The following is a 13,478-nucleotide window of genomic DNA, read 5'->3' on the forward strand; positions in this document are numbered from 1 at the left end:
CAGCAGTCTTAGGTCTCAACATTTTCTTCCCACCCATTCTGCTTTTAGTTCAGTATAAATTGGGGAGTATCCTTGCCCATCCTCAGTGAGCAGGATGAGGCAGAAGGGGGTGTGCTAATGTCATCTTGGTATTATTGCAGCAAAAGGTTTAAAACCCCTTAACATCCAGTCATTTTAACAATTAATTTGTTCTGTTTTTAAATGGTTTTCTATATTTTATTGTATAAGTGGTGTTGTACACAGCCCTGATATTTATGAGAGGGCGGTATATAAATAATTTGATTGATTGATGAAAGCAGGCCAGACTAGAGCCAAAGCTAGTTTTCACTTGCTCTGAAGTTCTCCTTGTGCTGCTATCTAATTTAGCTCAAGAACAGAATTCCTGATTGACTATAAGCCCTCTGTTAATTTCAGTGGTAGATTAAAAACATACAGCAGCTCAACAATGCGGTCTGTGCTTTGCTTAAAAATGAGCAACTCTCTTGTAAAATCTGTAGGACTTGGAGATAAAAGTGTTAAAACCCAAGTGGCACTGAAAGAACAGTTCAGAATGAGCGAAGTTAAAAAATAGCAATTCAAATGCAGGGCAAGAGATACCAAAAGATGAACTGCTTCTGCTTACAACTCCAGAAGCAGCAAGCTGGTATGAGCTAAGGATTTGGGTGATTCTAGGATGAGACCCACCCAAGTTACTGCCGTTTAAAGCACAGGTGTTTAATGAGTGTACAGGCAGAACAACTACTTTGATTAACAATGTTCCTGTTAATGTAAGCAAATATGCATACTCTCAGACCTTGTTTTTTGCTGCAACTATCCCAAGAAAAGTACCTTTACCCACCCTTTTTCTAGAATGACCATGCTCCCAAATTAGGGATTTCAGCTTCTGTTTTTGTTTCCCTCTTCAGCAATATCAAGAGGCCATCAGAGCTCACAAGGCAGGAAAACCTGTTGAGTTTGCTGACCTACCTGTTCCCCCGGGTATGTAACTTGCAATCTTGTTATCGGTAGTTGGGGAGGCAAGGATGCATCTGGCAAATGCTGCCCTCTTGTGGCAACATCATGTGAAGTTACCCCAAAGTAACTCCATCTAAATAGATGGCTCTTCTGAGTTTTCTTCTTGGTTTCCAGCTTAAGCTTCTGTCACACAGGAGATCATGGGCACAATAAGAAGCCCCGCCAACAGATGCCCACACCACAACTTCCGCTAGCACAAGAGGGCTCCCCACCCCAACACATGCACTCCCTGCATCCCCCAAATTGGCTCTGGGGATTTGGGAGAACCCCTGAAAACAGCGTGTAGAGGTCAGATCATTCCATCAGGCGCAAGCAGAAATGCTTGCGCTGATGGAGCTATCTGCTTAGTGCTGTGTTGAATTCCTCCCTATGCTTCTAACTGCAAAGTTTGTGTCCTCTAGAATGAGACGAAGGGCTCAGCTGGCAATCGATAAGATTGCAGATGAAGGTGGCAGCCCTAAGCAAAATTATTTGGAAGGAAAGTGCATTGAAGTGAGTGGCACCTATTTCACATTATCCCAATTAGGGTCAGGGTTTTTAGCATTGTGTTTGCTTTGCTGAAAGCTGAAACTCCATAAAGAAGGGAAAGGGGGGTATCCAGCAAAAAAACTCAGCCTGACCATGTAAATCAGGCTTCCTCAACCTCGGCCCTCCAGATGTTTTTGGCTTACAACTCCCATGATCCCTAGCTAGCAGGACCAGTGGTCAGGGATGATGGGAATTGTAGTCTCAAAACATCTGGAGAGCCGAGGTTGAGGAAGCCTGATGTACATTGAAGGGACTGTCGTCAACATGCCCAGTTGTCTTTAATATTTCATTGATGGATTTTGCATAGGCTGCTTTGAGAGGTAGTTGGAAAGAAGTTATAAATACAGTGTGCTAATCGTGGCCGTGTCCTCCACATTGACTCCTGTAGAATAACTACAAACTCTGATTTCTTTACTACACATTTGCTCGAACAAATGTGCTTGCATTTCTGTTACTTGTAGAAAGGGAGGAAGGAACAGTGGGGCTGTGAAATCTTTGGCTACTTGAAATCTTGTTTCCTCCTGGCTTTAGATATTTCAGTAGACATTGCCCTCAGTTTCAAGCTGTATTTTTACAGCCACGGCCTGGAAATGTGTTTTTTTTTTAAATTTTTTAAAATAATTTTTATTAACAGGCCAATCACATCACATTATCCATATCGCATTGATTCCAAATTATACAGCCAAATTTTAAAATTTTTTTTTTGGGGGGGGATACCCATACATCAAGCTCAGCTCGAGTCCAAAACTATCACTTGTCTTACTGCATTAATTAGACAGTTCTGTCCAGTTTGATCCGGATAGTCCTTTGTTACTTCCTTTCTCTTCTTGTTGTTATCATAAGTTCCTTTCTTTGCGATCTCTGATGGTTTTCACAAGCAGGTTAGAAGCTGGCATTCTATGTGGGTTTTGTACTCTTCCAAAAATCATATCAATCCGGGACAGCCTCTGTACAACGCTTCCATAAACAAAATTAATCTCCGATCTGTCCTTTATTTTTCTCAGGCTTACCGAATAAATCAAATGATTCTGGGGGTTCTGTCAGGTCAAACTTACATTCCAACATTCCTTCTCATTCAAACAATCCTGAATCTCCTCCCCCAGTCCTTCTTCCTCCGGCAAACCTGTCATGGCAAGACGCCATTTTTTAACTACGTCATAAGTAATTTTCCTCTTTTCTCACCGTTCTCCAGTCTTCTTTCCTGTTATGCTCTGTCCCACATAGTTCTTAAAATCCTGCCTGTGATTCATAGAAACGCGACGATCTTGTTTCTATCTGGGGTGAAGGGTTATTAATGTCACATCATGCAGGGAAAAAAAAAAGTTTTTTCCTCCACCCCCCCTCTTCGTTCCAAACATACAGTCTCCTTGTGGTAATTCATCAGAAGATTTACTTATCCATCCGTCACTCCTGGTCGCAGAGATCCATTAGTCAGCAGCCTTATCAGTCGAGCTTTACTTGATGTATGTGCTTTCAGCTTCATTTCCAAACATATGTTTCCAATTATAATTCCAAGCTGCAGCAACCAGCACGCGCTAATTGGAATTGGCGTCAGGAAGATCTGACTTCACCGAGGGCCTGTGCCAAGTGTTCTGCACCCCCATCACTCGTTTCAGGGGGTGCATTGTGAACAGGGCAGTTTCACCTCACATCCTGAGGTGATTAGGAAGACTGCATACTTCCCATAGCAGCCCCTTAGTACCTCGTATGGGTCAGAGAGATGTTATTGTCGGCCATCTTCCAACGCACCACCTGGTGGCCCCCCTGGAAATGTGTTTAATTTTTAAAGAACTGGTCTCAGATCCCGAAGAAGCTGACTTCTTCACTCAGTTCCAAATTCTCTGCTTACACACACACTTCTGGGTGCCATAGATCCATGTTCGGGCTATGGATGTGTGGGATAAATAGGCAAGTTATGAGACTGAGAAGGTGTGGGGAGCTTTTGGCCCTCCAGATGTTGCTGAACTACATCTCCCATCAACCCCAGCAAGCATGCCCATTTAGCAATAACTTTCGCCTTCTAATCAGTCACTGTGCCATCTTTGGCAGGGTTCCCTCCAATCCAAGGAATGGAATCTTCACCAGGAGATCAAAGCTTTGTGGGGATCCTCGAAACAGCCATGAAACTAGCCAATGAGGAGGATGAAGATGCTGAGGAAGCAAAAAAGGTTGGGTTGCGTGCTAGTCAAAGTCCTGAATGAAGTTGTAGGGAAGCATTCAAAATTGTATGCCTTGGTCATAGGTTAGACTAGAATACCCCACCACCCAACATCACACCACCTCCAGGGGAACTGTTGGAAGAGAGGATCAGAAAATATTCCTCTGTGCCACAGGTGTGGCAAGGACCTTAATTGCCAAAAATTGGAAAAAAGAATTCATGCCAACAAAAAAGGAATGGCAGGATAAATTATTAAACCATATTGAATTGGATAGATTAACAGAGGCAATTGGGGGACTCCCCAGACAATAATTTCAAAAAGAATGGGGAAAATGTAAAGAATACTTTACAAAACAGTTCCCTAAAATACACATCTGGACTTGTTTCGATTAATGTGTGCAGGAGACTTTGTGGTTTGTTTGTTTTATAAGTCATAATTTGAATAATCGTAATAACAACTCATAAAGGAAACAGTTCATAAGAAGTAAACATTAGGCCATGTACAGGATAAAGGAAGTCTTTTGTTTTATTGTTTGTTATATTTTATGTTATGTTTATGTCTAATGTTGGAGGATTTGTTTATTTGAGTTGTGGTGGATTTATGTTGTAAATAAATAAAATTAAATTAAAATTTAAAAGGGGGGGGCGACCTGTACTGGCAACAGCATTACTTTTAAGTGCTGGTCATGCAGTCAAGGTTTTAAGATTGAATGCTATGTCATGAACTGAGTTTGGACTTCTCCAACTGCCTTCATATCCCATTTGATTCCCTGTGGGTCAGGTTGGTCCTTCGTTGCACAAAGGAATGTTTTTTGAGATGTATCTCCTCTCTTGTTTTTTCAGCCTGACCACCCAAACCAGCCCGCATCATCCAAACCAGCCAGCTCACCGCAGCCTAAGCTGCCATCCCAGCCAGGCTCACGAGTGGCCCCTGCAGCTCCAAAGGCAACGGGGGCAGGTAAAAGTGCCTCAAAGGTCAACACAAAAGGTAACCCCACTTTTATTTATTGGTTTACCTTTCATTCATAATATAAGCATGGTTTATAATATAAAACAGTGGCTTATGATGTGAGGAGACTTGGTACGAAACAGAAGAGAGGCAATGAGGGAAGAGGAAAATAAGTAAATTCATGTACCAGCCTGAATACCAGTGACAGGAGACAATTTTTCAGAGAAGCTTGATCTTATCTGTGCGGTGGTGTCTAGGCTGGTGGGGAAAATGTTTAGATTATGTGGTGTCCCTTTTCGCTTTTTATTGTAAAGTACCACAAGTACTGGGGATGCGAGTGGTGCTGTGGGTTAAACCACAGAGCCTAGGACTTGCCGATCAAAAGGTCAGCGGTTCGAATCCCCGCAACAGGACGAGCTCCTGTTGCTCAGTCCCTGTTCCTGCAAACCTAGCAGTTCGAAAGCACGTCAAAGTGCAAGTAGATAAATAGGTACCGCTCTGGCAGGAAGGTAAACGGCGTTTCCGTGCGCTGCTCTGCTTTGCCAGAAGCGGCTTAGTCATGCTGGCCACATGACCCGGAAGCTGTACGCCGACTCCCTCAGCCAATAAAACGAGATGAGCGCCGCAACCCTAGAGTCGGCCACGACTGGACCTAATGGTCAGGGGTCTCTTTACCTTTTACCACAAGTACTGAATGACAGGGTAGTGTTTTATGAATAAAATTACTCATTTTGTAGATACACTCATCCTAGATAAACAAACGGTTTAAGCATTGGGAGCTTCTCTGCCTTGGCAATTCGATCTGTACAGGAGCTCTTGACATCTAAACTAAGCCACAGTTTACAAGTGATTTGGTCACTCTTCAGACAGAGTGTTTTCAAATTAGCAGTGTGAGGGGGTTTTTCAGTATCAGGCATTCAAGCTTCTTGGGCGACGTTGATTCCTGTTGGTCCAGATTGCAGGTCAGACAACAACAGAATCTATGTTGGTGGCACGTTCCACGTTCCTGATTTATGCAACAATCCCTGGGCTGATTGGTGCCTCTTTGATTGAGGTACTTTGTTTTCCCCAATCTCCACTTTCCCCTGAATTCTACAGCCCAAAAGTCACTACCATGTGGGTAGGACTTTGCAGTGACCACCTAACATCAGATTGAGAAGCTTGGGCTCTGTTCCTTGGACTGTTTTCTCTGCAACAGCCCCAAACTTTCTCCAATGGAAGCAATCAGCTCCTCTTTTTTTGCTATTTTGGAATCCAACCCAACAGGAGAACAACCATTTCTTAACTGGTGCAATGTAGCATTCATTATTGGCTGCTCTTGGAGATAAGATAATGGCTGGTTTTTTTTATTATTTCTAAGGCTGCCTAGACTCATTATAGGCTCTGTATTTATTGCTGTCTCCTGAGCAAACATGCTTTTCATGTTACCAGCATGGTACTTGTAAAAAGTGACTGTTTTGCTTATGCACAGACATATGTTAGTGTACTGAAATAAGATTTGCACCCTTGCCCATTTGAGACCTCCTTATTGTCTGTTTAGAAGAGTCTTTGATGCATGCCTGATGGGTCTCCTTTCTCCCTGCAGCTCAACAGCAGCTGACTTTTCTGGAAACCCGGAAGAAGCAGCTGATGCAGGCAGCTCTCAGAGCAAAGCAGCAGAATGACATTGAGGGAGCCAAGATGTTCTTGCGTCAAGCCAAGGGTCTGGACCCCATGATTGAAGCATCGCAGAGTGGGCTCCCAGTCGACATAACAAAGGCAATCATATTCTCTCTTTCTCTCTGGTTGGGAAATGTCTGTCAAAAGAGTTGTGTTAGAAAACAGCTCAAAGCTCTTGAAGTGCATGAATGTTGTTTATCAGTCACTATGTCCCAGTTCTGGAACCTGAGTTCTGAGCCAGAGAGACATATTTTTAAAAATAAAAATAAATCTGGTCTCATCTCTGGAGCACTGGAACAAAAATCTTGCCCTGATGCTTTCAATCTTTTGCATTCCTCAGTGTCTGTATTCTGAGCGTAATGGGATTTGACAAATATGTGGAAAATAGGTGGTTCTGTTTAGCTATCATATCTAATATTTGTGTTCAGAGGGAGTATACCTCTTTGAGTACATCATCCTGGGGAAATAGCAGTGAGGTGGGGACTGTAGCCTTCATGCACTGCTTAGGATTTTCCCAGAGGCATCATACCAGTCAGAAAATTTACTAGATGGACCCTTGGTCTGATCCAGCAGGCCTGGTCTTTTGTTCTGTTTTATGCTACATTATGACTGACAGTTTGGTCTGTGTCCAAGGAAAACCTGCTCTAATGCCCCTTCTTGAACCCACTGGCGTGGGGCAAAATAATTTTTCGGTCATCCCATTTGACTTAGTGCTGTTGCTGAATGAGGGCCAGTTAAGCTTGGCATGGGACACTTCATTATTAATTAATTAATTAAATTTGATAGTTCCTTTATCTTACCCAAGGGAACCTGAAACAACTTACAAACACAATAAACCCCACATAGTCATATTAAAACCAAGAGGGAAAAGAGATGCATTTACAACACCCCACCCACTTCTAGAAGGCCAGTTAGTTAAAAGCCTAAGGCCTGGTTATAGAGGAAAGTTTTTTTGACTTTTGCTGAAATATACACAGTGGTACCTTGGGTTACAGACACTTCAGGTTACAGACTCCGCTAACCCAGAAATAGTACCTCAGGTTGAGAACTTTACTTCAGGATGAGAACAGAAATCGCACGGTGGCAGCGGGAAGCCCCATTAACTAAAGTAGTACCTCAGGTTAAGAATAGTTTCAGGTTAAGAATGGACCTCCAGAACGAATTAAGTTATTAACCCGAGGTACCACTGTATAATGATGGCAGCAGGCAAGCCTCTCATTTCAGGACAGTTTATAGATCCACACAGTTTTGGATCAGGAGCTCCCTTTGTGGGAAACCCAGGTCTGTTTGACAGGCAGAGGATCACTCTGTGCTGGTTTGTGTTTTGTGCATGGAGGTGACACAGCCCTTTTCGGAGTGGTTCATTCTGGTACTAACTTCCCCCACCCCCAAATACCCACTTTCCCCCTTCAGGTGCCTCAGGCCCCTGTGAACAAGGAGGACTTCACACTTGCTCAGCGTCGTGGAGCCAACATCTCCCCAGAAACGGCTGCCCAGTACATGGAGCTTGTGAAAATTATGAGGCAGCAGCATGAGGTAAGTGGGGCACAGGCAAGCTTTAAGGGATGTTGCACCCTCTCTTTTGGAGGAGATTAGCAAGGAATCGGGGAGAGCAGGGCTATCTTTTTAAACTAGAAAGGTTTCTTCCTCCTTTTCCTGGAAGCCCCACCAGATGTGAGACAAGGCATACTAGGATGGCTTATTTTCTTATTGAAATTACCACACTTGTTATACCTGCGGTATCCTGGGAGCGAAATAAGATGGAAGGGCTGTGGCCTTCATGCCATTCTGGTGGGCTTCCTGGAAACATTTGGTTGGTGGAGCATAGTTGGAAACAGGATATTGGATTAGACGGACGCTAATACAGTGTTACCTCAGGTTACAGACGCTTCAGGTTACAGACTGTGCTAACCCAGAAATAGTACCTTGGTTTAAGAACTTTGCTTCAGGATGAGAACAGAAATTGTGCGGTGGCAGCGGGAGGCCCCATTAGCTAAAGTGGTGCTTCAGGTTAAGAACAGTGTCAGGTTAAGAACGGACCTCCAGAACGAATTAAGTTCTTAACCCAAGGTACCACTGTAGGTCTGATCCAGCAAGGGAGGGAGGGGGCAAACCTGACATAATGGCAGCAGCTGTATTTCTTGCTTGCATCTCTCTCCTATTTACATATAAGGGTGTGTGTGTGTGTGTGTGTATGTGTGTGTTTGAATATATACATCAGAAGGGACTGTTGGTGTGGCCCCGTATGGACTTCCTGCAGCTACCCGAGTATTAAGTAGCTGAGAGCCAGTGTGGTGTAGTGGTTAAGAGCGGTAGACTCGTAATCTGGGGAACCAGGTTCGCGTCTCTGCTCCTCCACATGCAGCTGCTGGGTGACCTTGGGCTAGTCACACTTCTCTGAAGTCTCTCAGCCCCACTCATCTCACAGAGTGTTTGTTGTGGGGGAGGAAGGGAAAGGAGAATGTTAGCCGCTTTGAGACTCCTTAAAGGGAGTGAAAGGCGGGATATCAAATCCAAACTCTTCTTCCTCTTCTAAGTAAATGATGAGCAATGGATGGGCTACATTAAGAAAGATGCAAGTGGCTTCTGGGTTCCTTGAGAAGATAGTCTGCATACTCTGGCCATATAAGGGCTGGAACTTGCTTATTAAGGGGTGGAATTTAAGGCATTTGACTGCAAAGGTGCATGACCCATGGGAGGGAGCCAGGATCGTGCCTGCCTGCTCCTGATGTGACTCCCTCCTTTTCCTTTCTTTTTTGTTCCAGATGTGCATGAGTTTCTCCAAGCAGTTCACCCATTTAGGAAACATTGCAGAAACTACCAAGTAAGCGTGATGGCAACTGAGCAATACCCTTCCCTTCCTCTGCTCTCTCTGCTAAATCTGTGGCCTGTGTTGGCCAGGAACACAGCAGATGCTCCTTAGATGATGATGATGATGATGATGATGATGATGATAGTAATAATAATAGTAATAGTAATAATTTATTTATACCCTGCCCAGCTGGCTGGGTTTCCCCAGCCACTCTGGATGGCTTCCAACAAAATATTAAAATGCAATAGTCGGTCAAACATTAAAAGCTTCCCTAAACAGGGCTGCCTTCAGATGTCTTCTAAAAGTCTGGTAGTTGTTTTTCTCTTTGACATCTGGTGGGAGGGCGTTCCACTGGGCGGGTGCCGCTACCGAGAAGGCCCTCTGCCTGGTTCCCTCTATCTTCTGCATTGTCTGTTCTGCAGCTGGGCTGAGGCAAGTCAGCCCAGCTGCAGAATAGGTTCATTTGCGTTTTAAAACAAGCAAAAGGATTCCCAAAACAAGTGATGGGAATTCATTGAAGAGGGGGGGTAAATAAAGGTCGCAAGTAGAACAAGCTTTCATGATTTATATTTAAGGTTACATGCGTTTCTTCCTTCAGGGAATATAGAATGTCTGCTCCTCTTAAAGTCCATTTCCACACATCACTTTTATAGTATGACATTTTTGCTCATTGCTACGTTGCTCAGTTCATGGCGCAATTTGTTTTTGATACTGCCTAATGAAATCCATAACCAGCACTCTAGTGCAAAGCTAGCTGTTCTGCATGGAATGTTCTATTTTTCTGACCCTGTTCTCAAAACATAGCTTGTTCCCAGACATCTGTGTGTGCTGCCAGTCAGTTACGGTTGGAGGGCTTCCAGTTTTGGCTGTTTTCTGAAAATACTGCTTCTGTTTGCTAGCATCCAAGTTAACTCTCTTGTGCTGAATTCTTTGGGCTGTTGCTTAACCAAGATCCCAGCTTTTTCTGAATTCTCATTGGCTGAAGCTTTCCAACACATTCCGTCTACTCCAACTATTTCTTCATGCTTAACAAAGATCTCATAGCTCTTCTTTTATGGCTCAAAGTTATCTACAATGTCCGAAGAAAACTTATTTGAACTCCGTGAATCACCCTGTAAACTAAGTTGACTATTTGGTCTACCCCTTTCCAGATTTGAGAAGATGGCTGAAGACTGCAAAAAGAACATGGAGATCTTAAAGCAAGCCCACGCCAAGGGGTTTCCACTGCCCAAATATCACTATGAGCAGCGGACTTTCAGCGTGGTCAAGTATGTGGGCCATTGCTTTGCAGTTTGCCCCAAATGCTAGATGCCAAATGCTTTGGGGGCTCTCTTTCCTAGGCCGGATCTAGACACATCAAATAAGCGATTCAGTTACATAAGCTGTAAACTTCATACAGGGAAATCCCGTTGGTGAAAGACAGGACTCCACAGCGCCATCTGGTGTTACAGTGTTATAAGGCATATAAAGCAATTTATGTTTATGCATGTAGCTGAGTCCCTAGCCATTGGTCAGGCTTTTCCTTTGCAGGATTAGGTTCTCTCAGAGCCACAACAATAAGAAGAGTTTGAATTTGATATCCCGCTTTATCACTACCCGAAGGAGTCTCAAAGCGGCTAACATTCTCCTTTCCCTTCCTCCCCCACAACAAACACTCTGTGAGGTGAGTGGGGCTGAGAGACTTCAGAGAAGTGTGACTGGCCCAAGGTCACCCAGCAGCTGCAGGTGGAGGAGCGGGGAAGCGAACCCGGTTCCCCAGATTACGAGTCTATCGCTCTTAACCACTACACCGGCTCTCAATAAAGGAGGATTTTTTTTTAAATCCCACATAGGCCAAACCAAGATTTATTAAAGGGCCTTGACCTGTTTCAAACCTCAGCTCTTACCCAGGAAGTGTATGTTTATATGCGTGTGAGAGAGAGAGAGAGAGACGTGAAGCCTTTTCAGAGTGTTCTTTTTGGAATGGTAGAAATAGGTGGGTGGAGTCGGACACTTTGTTTGGTGATGGTGAGATCCTGGCCTGTTCACTGAAAGCACCTCAGTTGAAGCTGGCCCTCTCCTTTCCCCCCTCGCAGGATTTTCCCAGAATTGAACAGCAACGACATGGTTCTCTCTGTCGTGAAAGGAATCAACCTGCCAGCTCCTCCAGGTAATGCGGGAAATACGTTCTGAAAACGTAATTAGGGGGTGGGAGTTGCTATGCCTCTTGCCACCATTACTTGTAAGTTGGACAAAGCAGTTGGGATGGGGGAGCCTGTGACTCCCCAGGTATTGCTGTGCTGCTGCTCCCATCACTCCTGACCATTGGTCATGCTGGCGGGGAGCTGAAGTTCAGCAACATCTGGAGGTTCGAAGGTCCCCTCTCTCTGGTCTGAAGCCAAACTGGGGGGAGGGAGGGGGCAGAGGAAAGTTAGGTGCCTGCTAGAACAAGTATGGTGAAGAGTTCCCCAAGTCATTGACAATTGTTTGTGTTGGCAGAAGGGATGCGATGTTTCCCTTTCTCTTTTTTTATGTCCCCCAACTAGTTATGCAAAGTATTATGCCAGTGGGGCTTTTTTTGTTCAGAGCAGCAAATGGTTTCTGTTTACCAGATGAAGGGGACAACAAACAACGGGGGGGGGGCTGTCTTTAATGCCCTGCTTATGAATTTCCTAGCAGGATCTGATTGCGCCTTACAGGAGTGAAAACATTGGGTTAGAGGGATAGTTGAGCCTGACGCAGCAAGACGATTCTAACATTTATTCTCAAAATTAAGAATTCTCCCCTCCCCTGAAATGTGCAAAAGGGCTGACCTGCCCTCTCCAGTTCATTTCTTTGTGCCCTGTCCTAGTGCAAAACAGAGTCCCTCTTAACATTGCTGCACCTATCTCATGGGTGTTATGGCTGGACTACAATGCCCATCATCCCCTGTTGACTGGGGTTAATGGAAGTTGGAATCCAACAATATTTGGAGGTCCACAGGCTTCCCGTTTGTTCTGTAGAATGCTAAAGAACTTTTATTCCTCATCGTTTTTCCTATAATTTTAGATGTTTGGGTCCCATGTGTGTTATTGAGGAAGGCAGAAGCCACTGTCTAAGTGAGCAGAGCTAATCCCAATCGCTATTACACTGTCCTATCCGTGGAGGAAGAAACGTGGCTTTTGAAAACAGTATTGCAGAGTGGCATCTTGAACAAAGGACTGTATCTCTATCATTGTCCTCCTCCTCCTCCTCCTCCTCATTTTATTCATTTCTTCATTCAGTCTATCCCCTGCCTTCCTTTCCTAATGGAAACTCAAGGGCAGCTAACAGCATCAAAGCAATAATAACATGACAGTAAAACCCATAAAAAGTGATTGGATCCTGCTTGCTTGGCTCTCCTGCCCGCTTGTAATTTCAGTAGCCGTCAGAAACGCTGCCAGAAAGAGTATCCTGTTGTTGTTATTGATTTACAAGCCAAGCCCTCGCAGGCCTGCCCCAGAGCAAATTATTGTGTGATAAGTTAAAAGGTTTTTAAAAGTGATTTAGGTATTTGCTGCTTGGGAAAGAGCCTATCTGGGAAGAGTAGACTGGAAGAAATCTGGTTAGTGGAGTAGCAAAGAGCCTGTGTAGGAGAGGAAGGGGAGAGAAAAATTTATAGAGATCAAGGATTTGCTGCTGCTGTGTGAAGCAGACAGGATGTGTGGCTGGCTGAGACAGGGCATCAGAATAACCTGTTTGAATAGCTTGCATTCTCCCCCCCCCACCCGCTTCCTGGTCATTTCTGTGCCAGCTGGGAAGCTGGCTGTGTAGAGCACACAGCCCCCACCACTTCTGCAACTACCTTCCTAAGTCGTGTGTTCAGCCAGGGTGCCAGGGAAGGGATCTTGTGTGCTTCTTGAGTACAGTGGTACCTTGGTTCTCAAACTTAATCTGCTCCAGAAGTCCGTTCCAAAACTAAGGCGCACTTTCCCATAGAAAGTAATGTAAAATGGATTAATCCGTTCCAGACTTTTAAAAACAACCCTTAAAAGAGCAATTTAACAGGAACATTAATCCATAAAATGAAAGCAATAAACAATGTACTGCAGTCACACAATCAATCAGTCAATCAGGAGCTGAACTGGGTTCCACACAGTCACACACATATTAAAAGAGCCACAAAAACACAAAATAAATAGCAAAAACCTCAGCATAACACTCAAAACGGAAGTGTGGCACTCAAATCGGAAGCATAACACTCAAAATGGAATGTGGCACTCAAAACGGAGCATGTTCGACTTCTGAAAAAAGTTCACAAACCAGAACACTTGCTTCCAGTGTTTGGGTTCCAAGTTGTTTGAGAACCAAGGTACCACTGTCCTTCCAAACCCCAAAACAGGTGTGTGTGTGCATTGGGG

At 44.3% G+C, this 13,478-nt stretch overlaps 1 protein-coding gene across 1 annotated transcript in view; it reads left to right on the forward strand.

The window, feature by feature from the left end:
• Window positions 1–13,478, forward strand: part of CC2D1A (coiled-coil and C2 domain containing 1A) — a 49,042-nt gene that overhangs the window by 18,265 nt on the left and 17,299 nt on the right. The window contains exons 12-19 of the mRNA XM_083592996.1: window positions 906–978; window positions 3,592–3,710; window positions 4,544–4,688; window positions 6,235–6,407; window positions 7,722–7,844; window positions 9,074–9,132; window positions 10,272–10,388; window positions 11,196–11,269. Of these exons, the coding sequence (XP_083449122.1) occupies window positions 906–978; window positions 3,592–3,710; window positions 4,544–4,688; window positions 6,235–6,407; window positions 7,722–7,844; window positions 9,074–9,132; window positions 10,272–10,388; window positions 11,196–11,269 (883 nt within the window). The remainder of the gene's footprint in view (window positions 1–905; window positions 979–3,591; window positions 3,711–4,543; window positions 4,689–6,234; window positions 6,408–7,721; window positions 7,845–9,073; window positions 9,133–10,271; window positions 10,389–11,195; window positions 11,270–13,478) is intronic.

The sequence above is a fragment of the Podarcis filfolensis genome, assembly GCF_964270895.1.
Source record: "Podarcis filfolensis genome assembly, chromosome: 17".
Taxonomy (NCBI): domain Eukaryota; kingdom Metazoa; phylum Chordata; class Lepidosauria; order Squamata; family Lacertidae; genus Podarcis; species Podarcis filfolensis.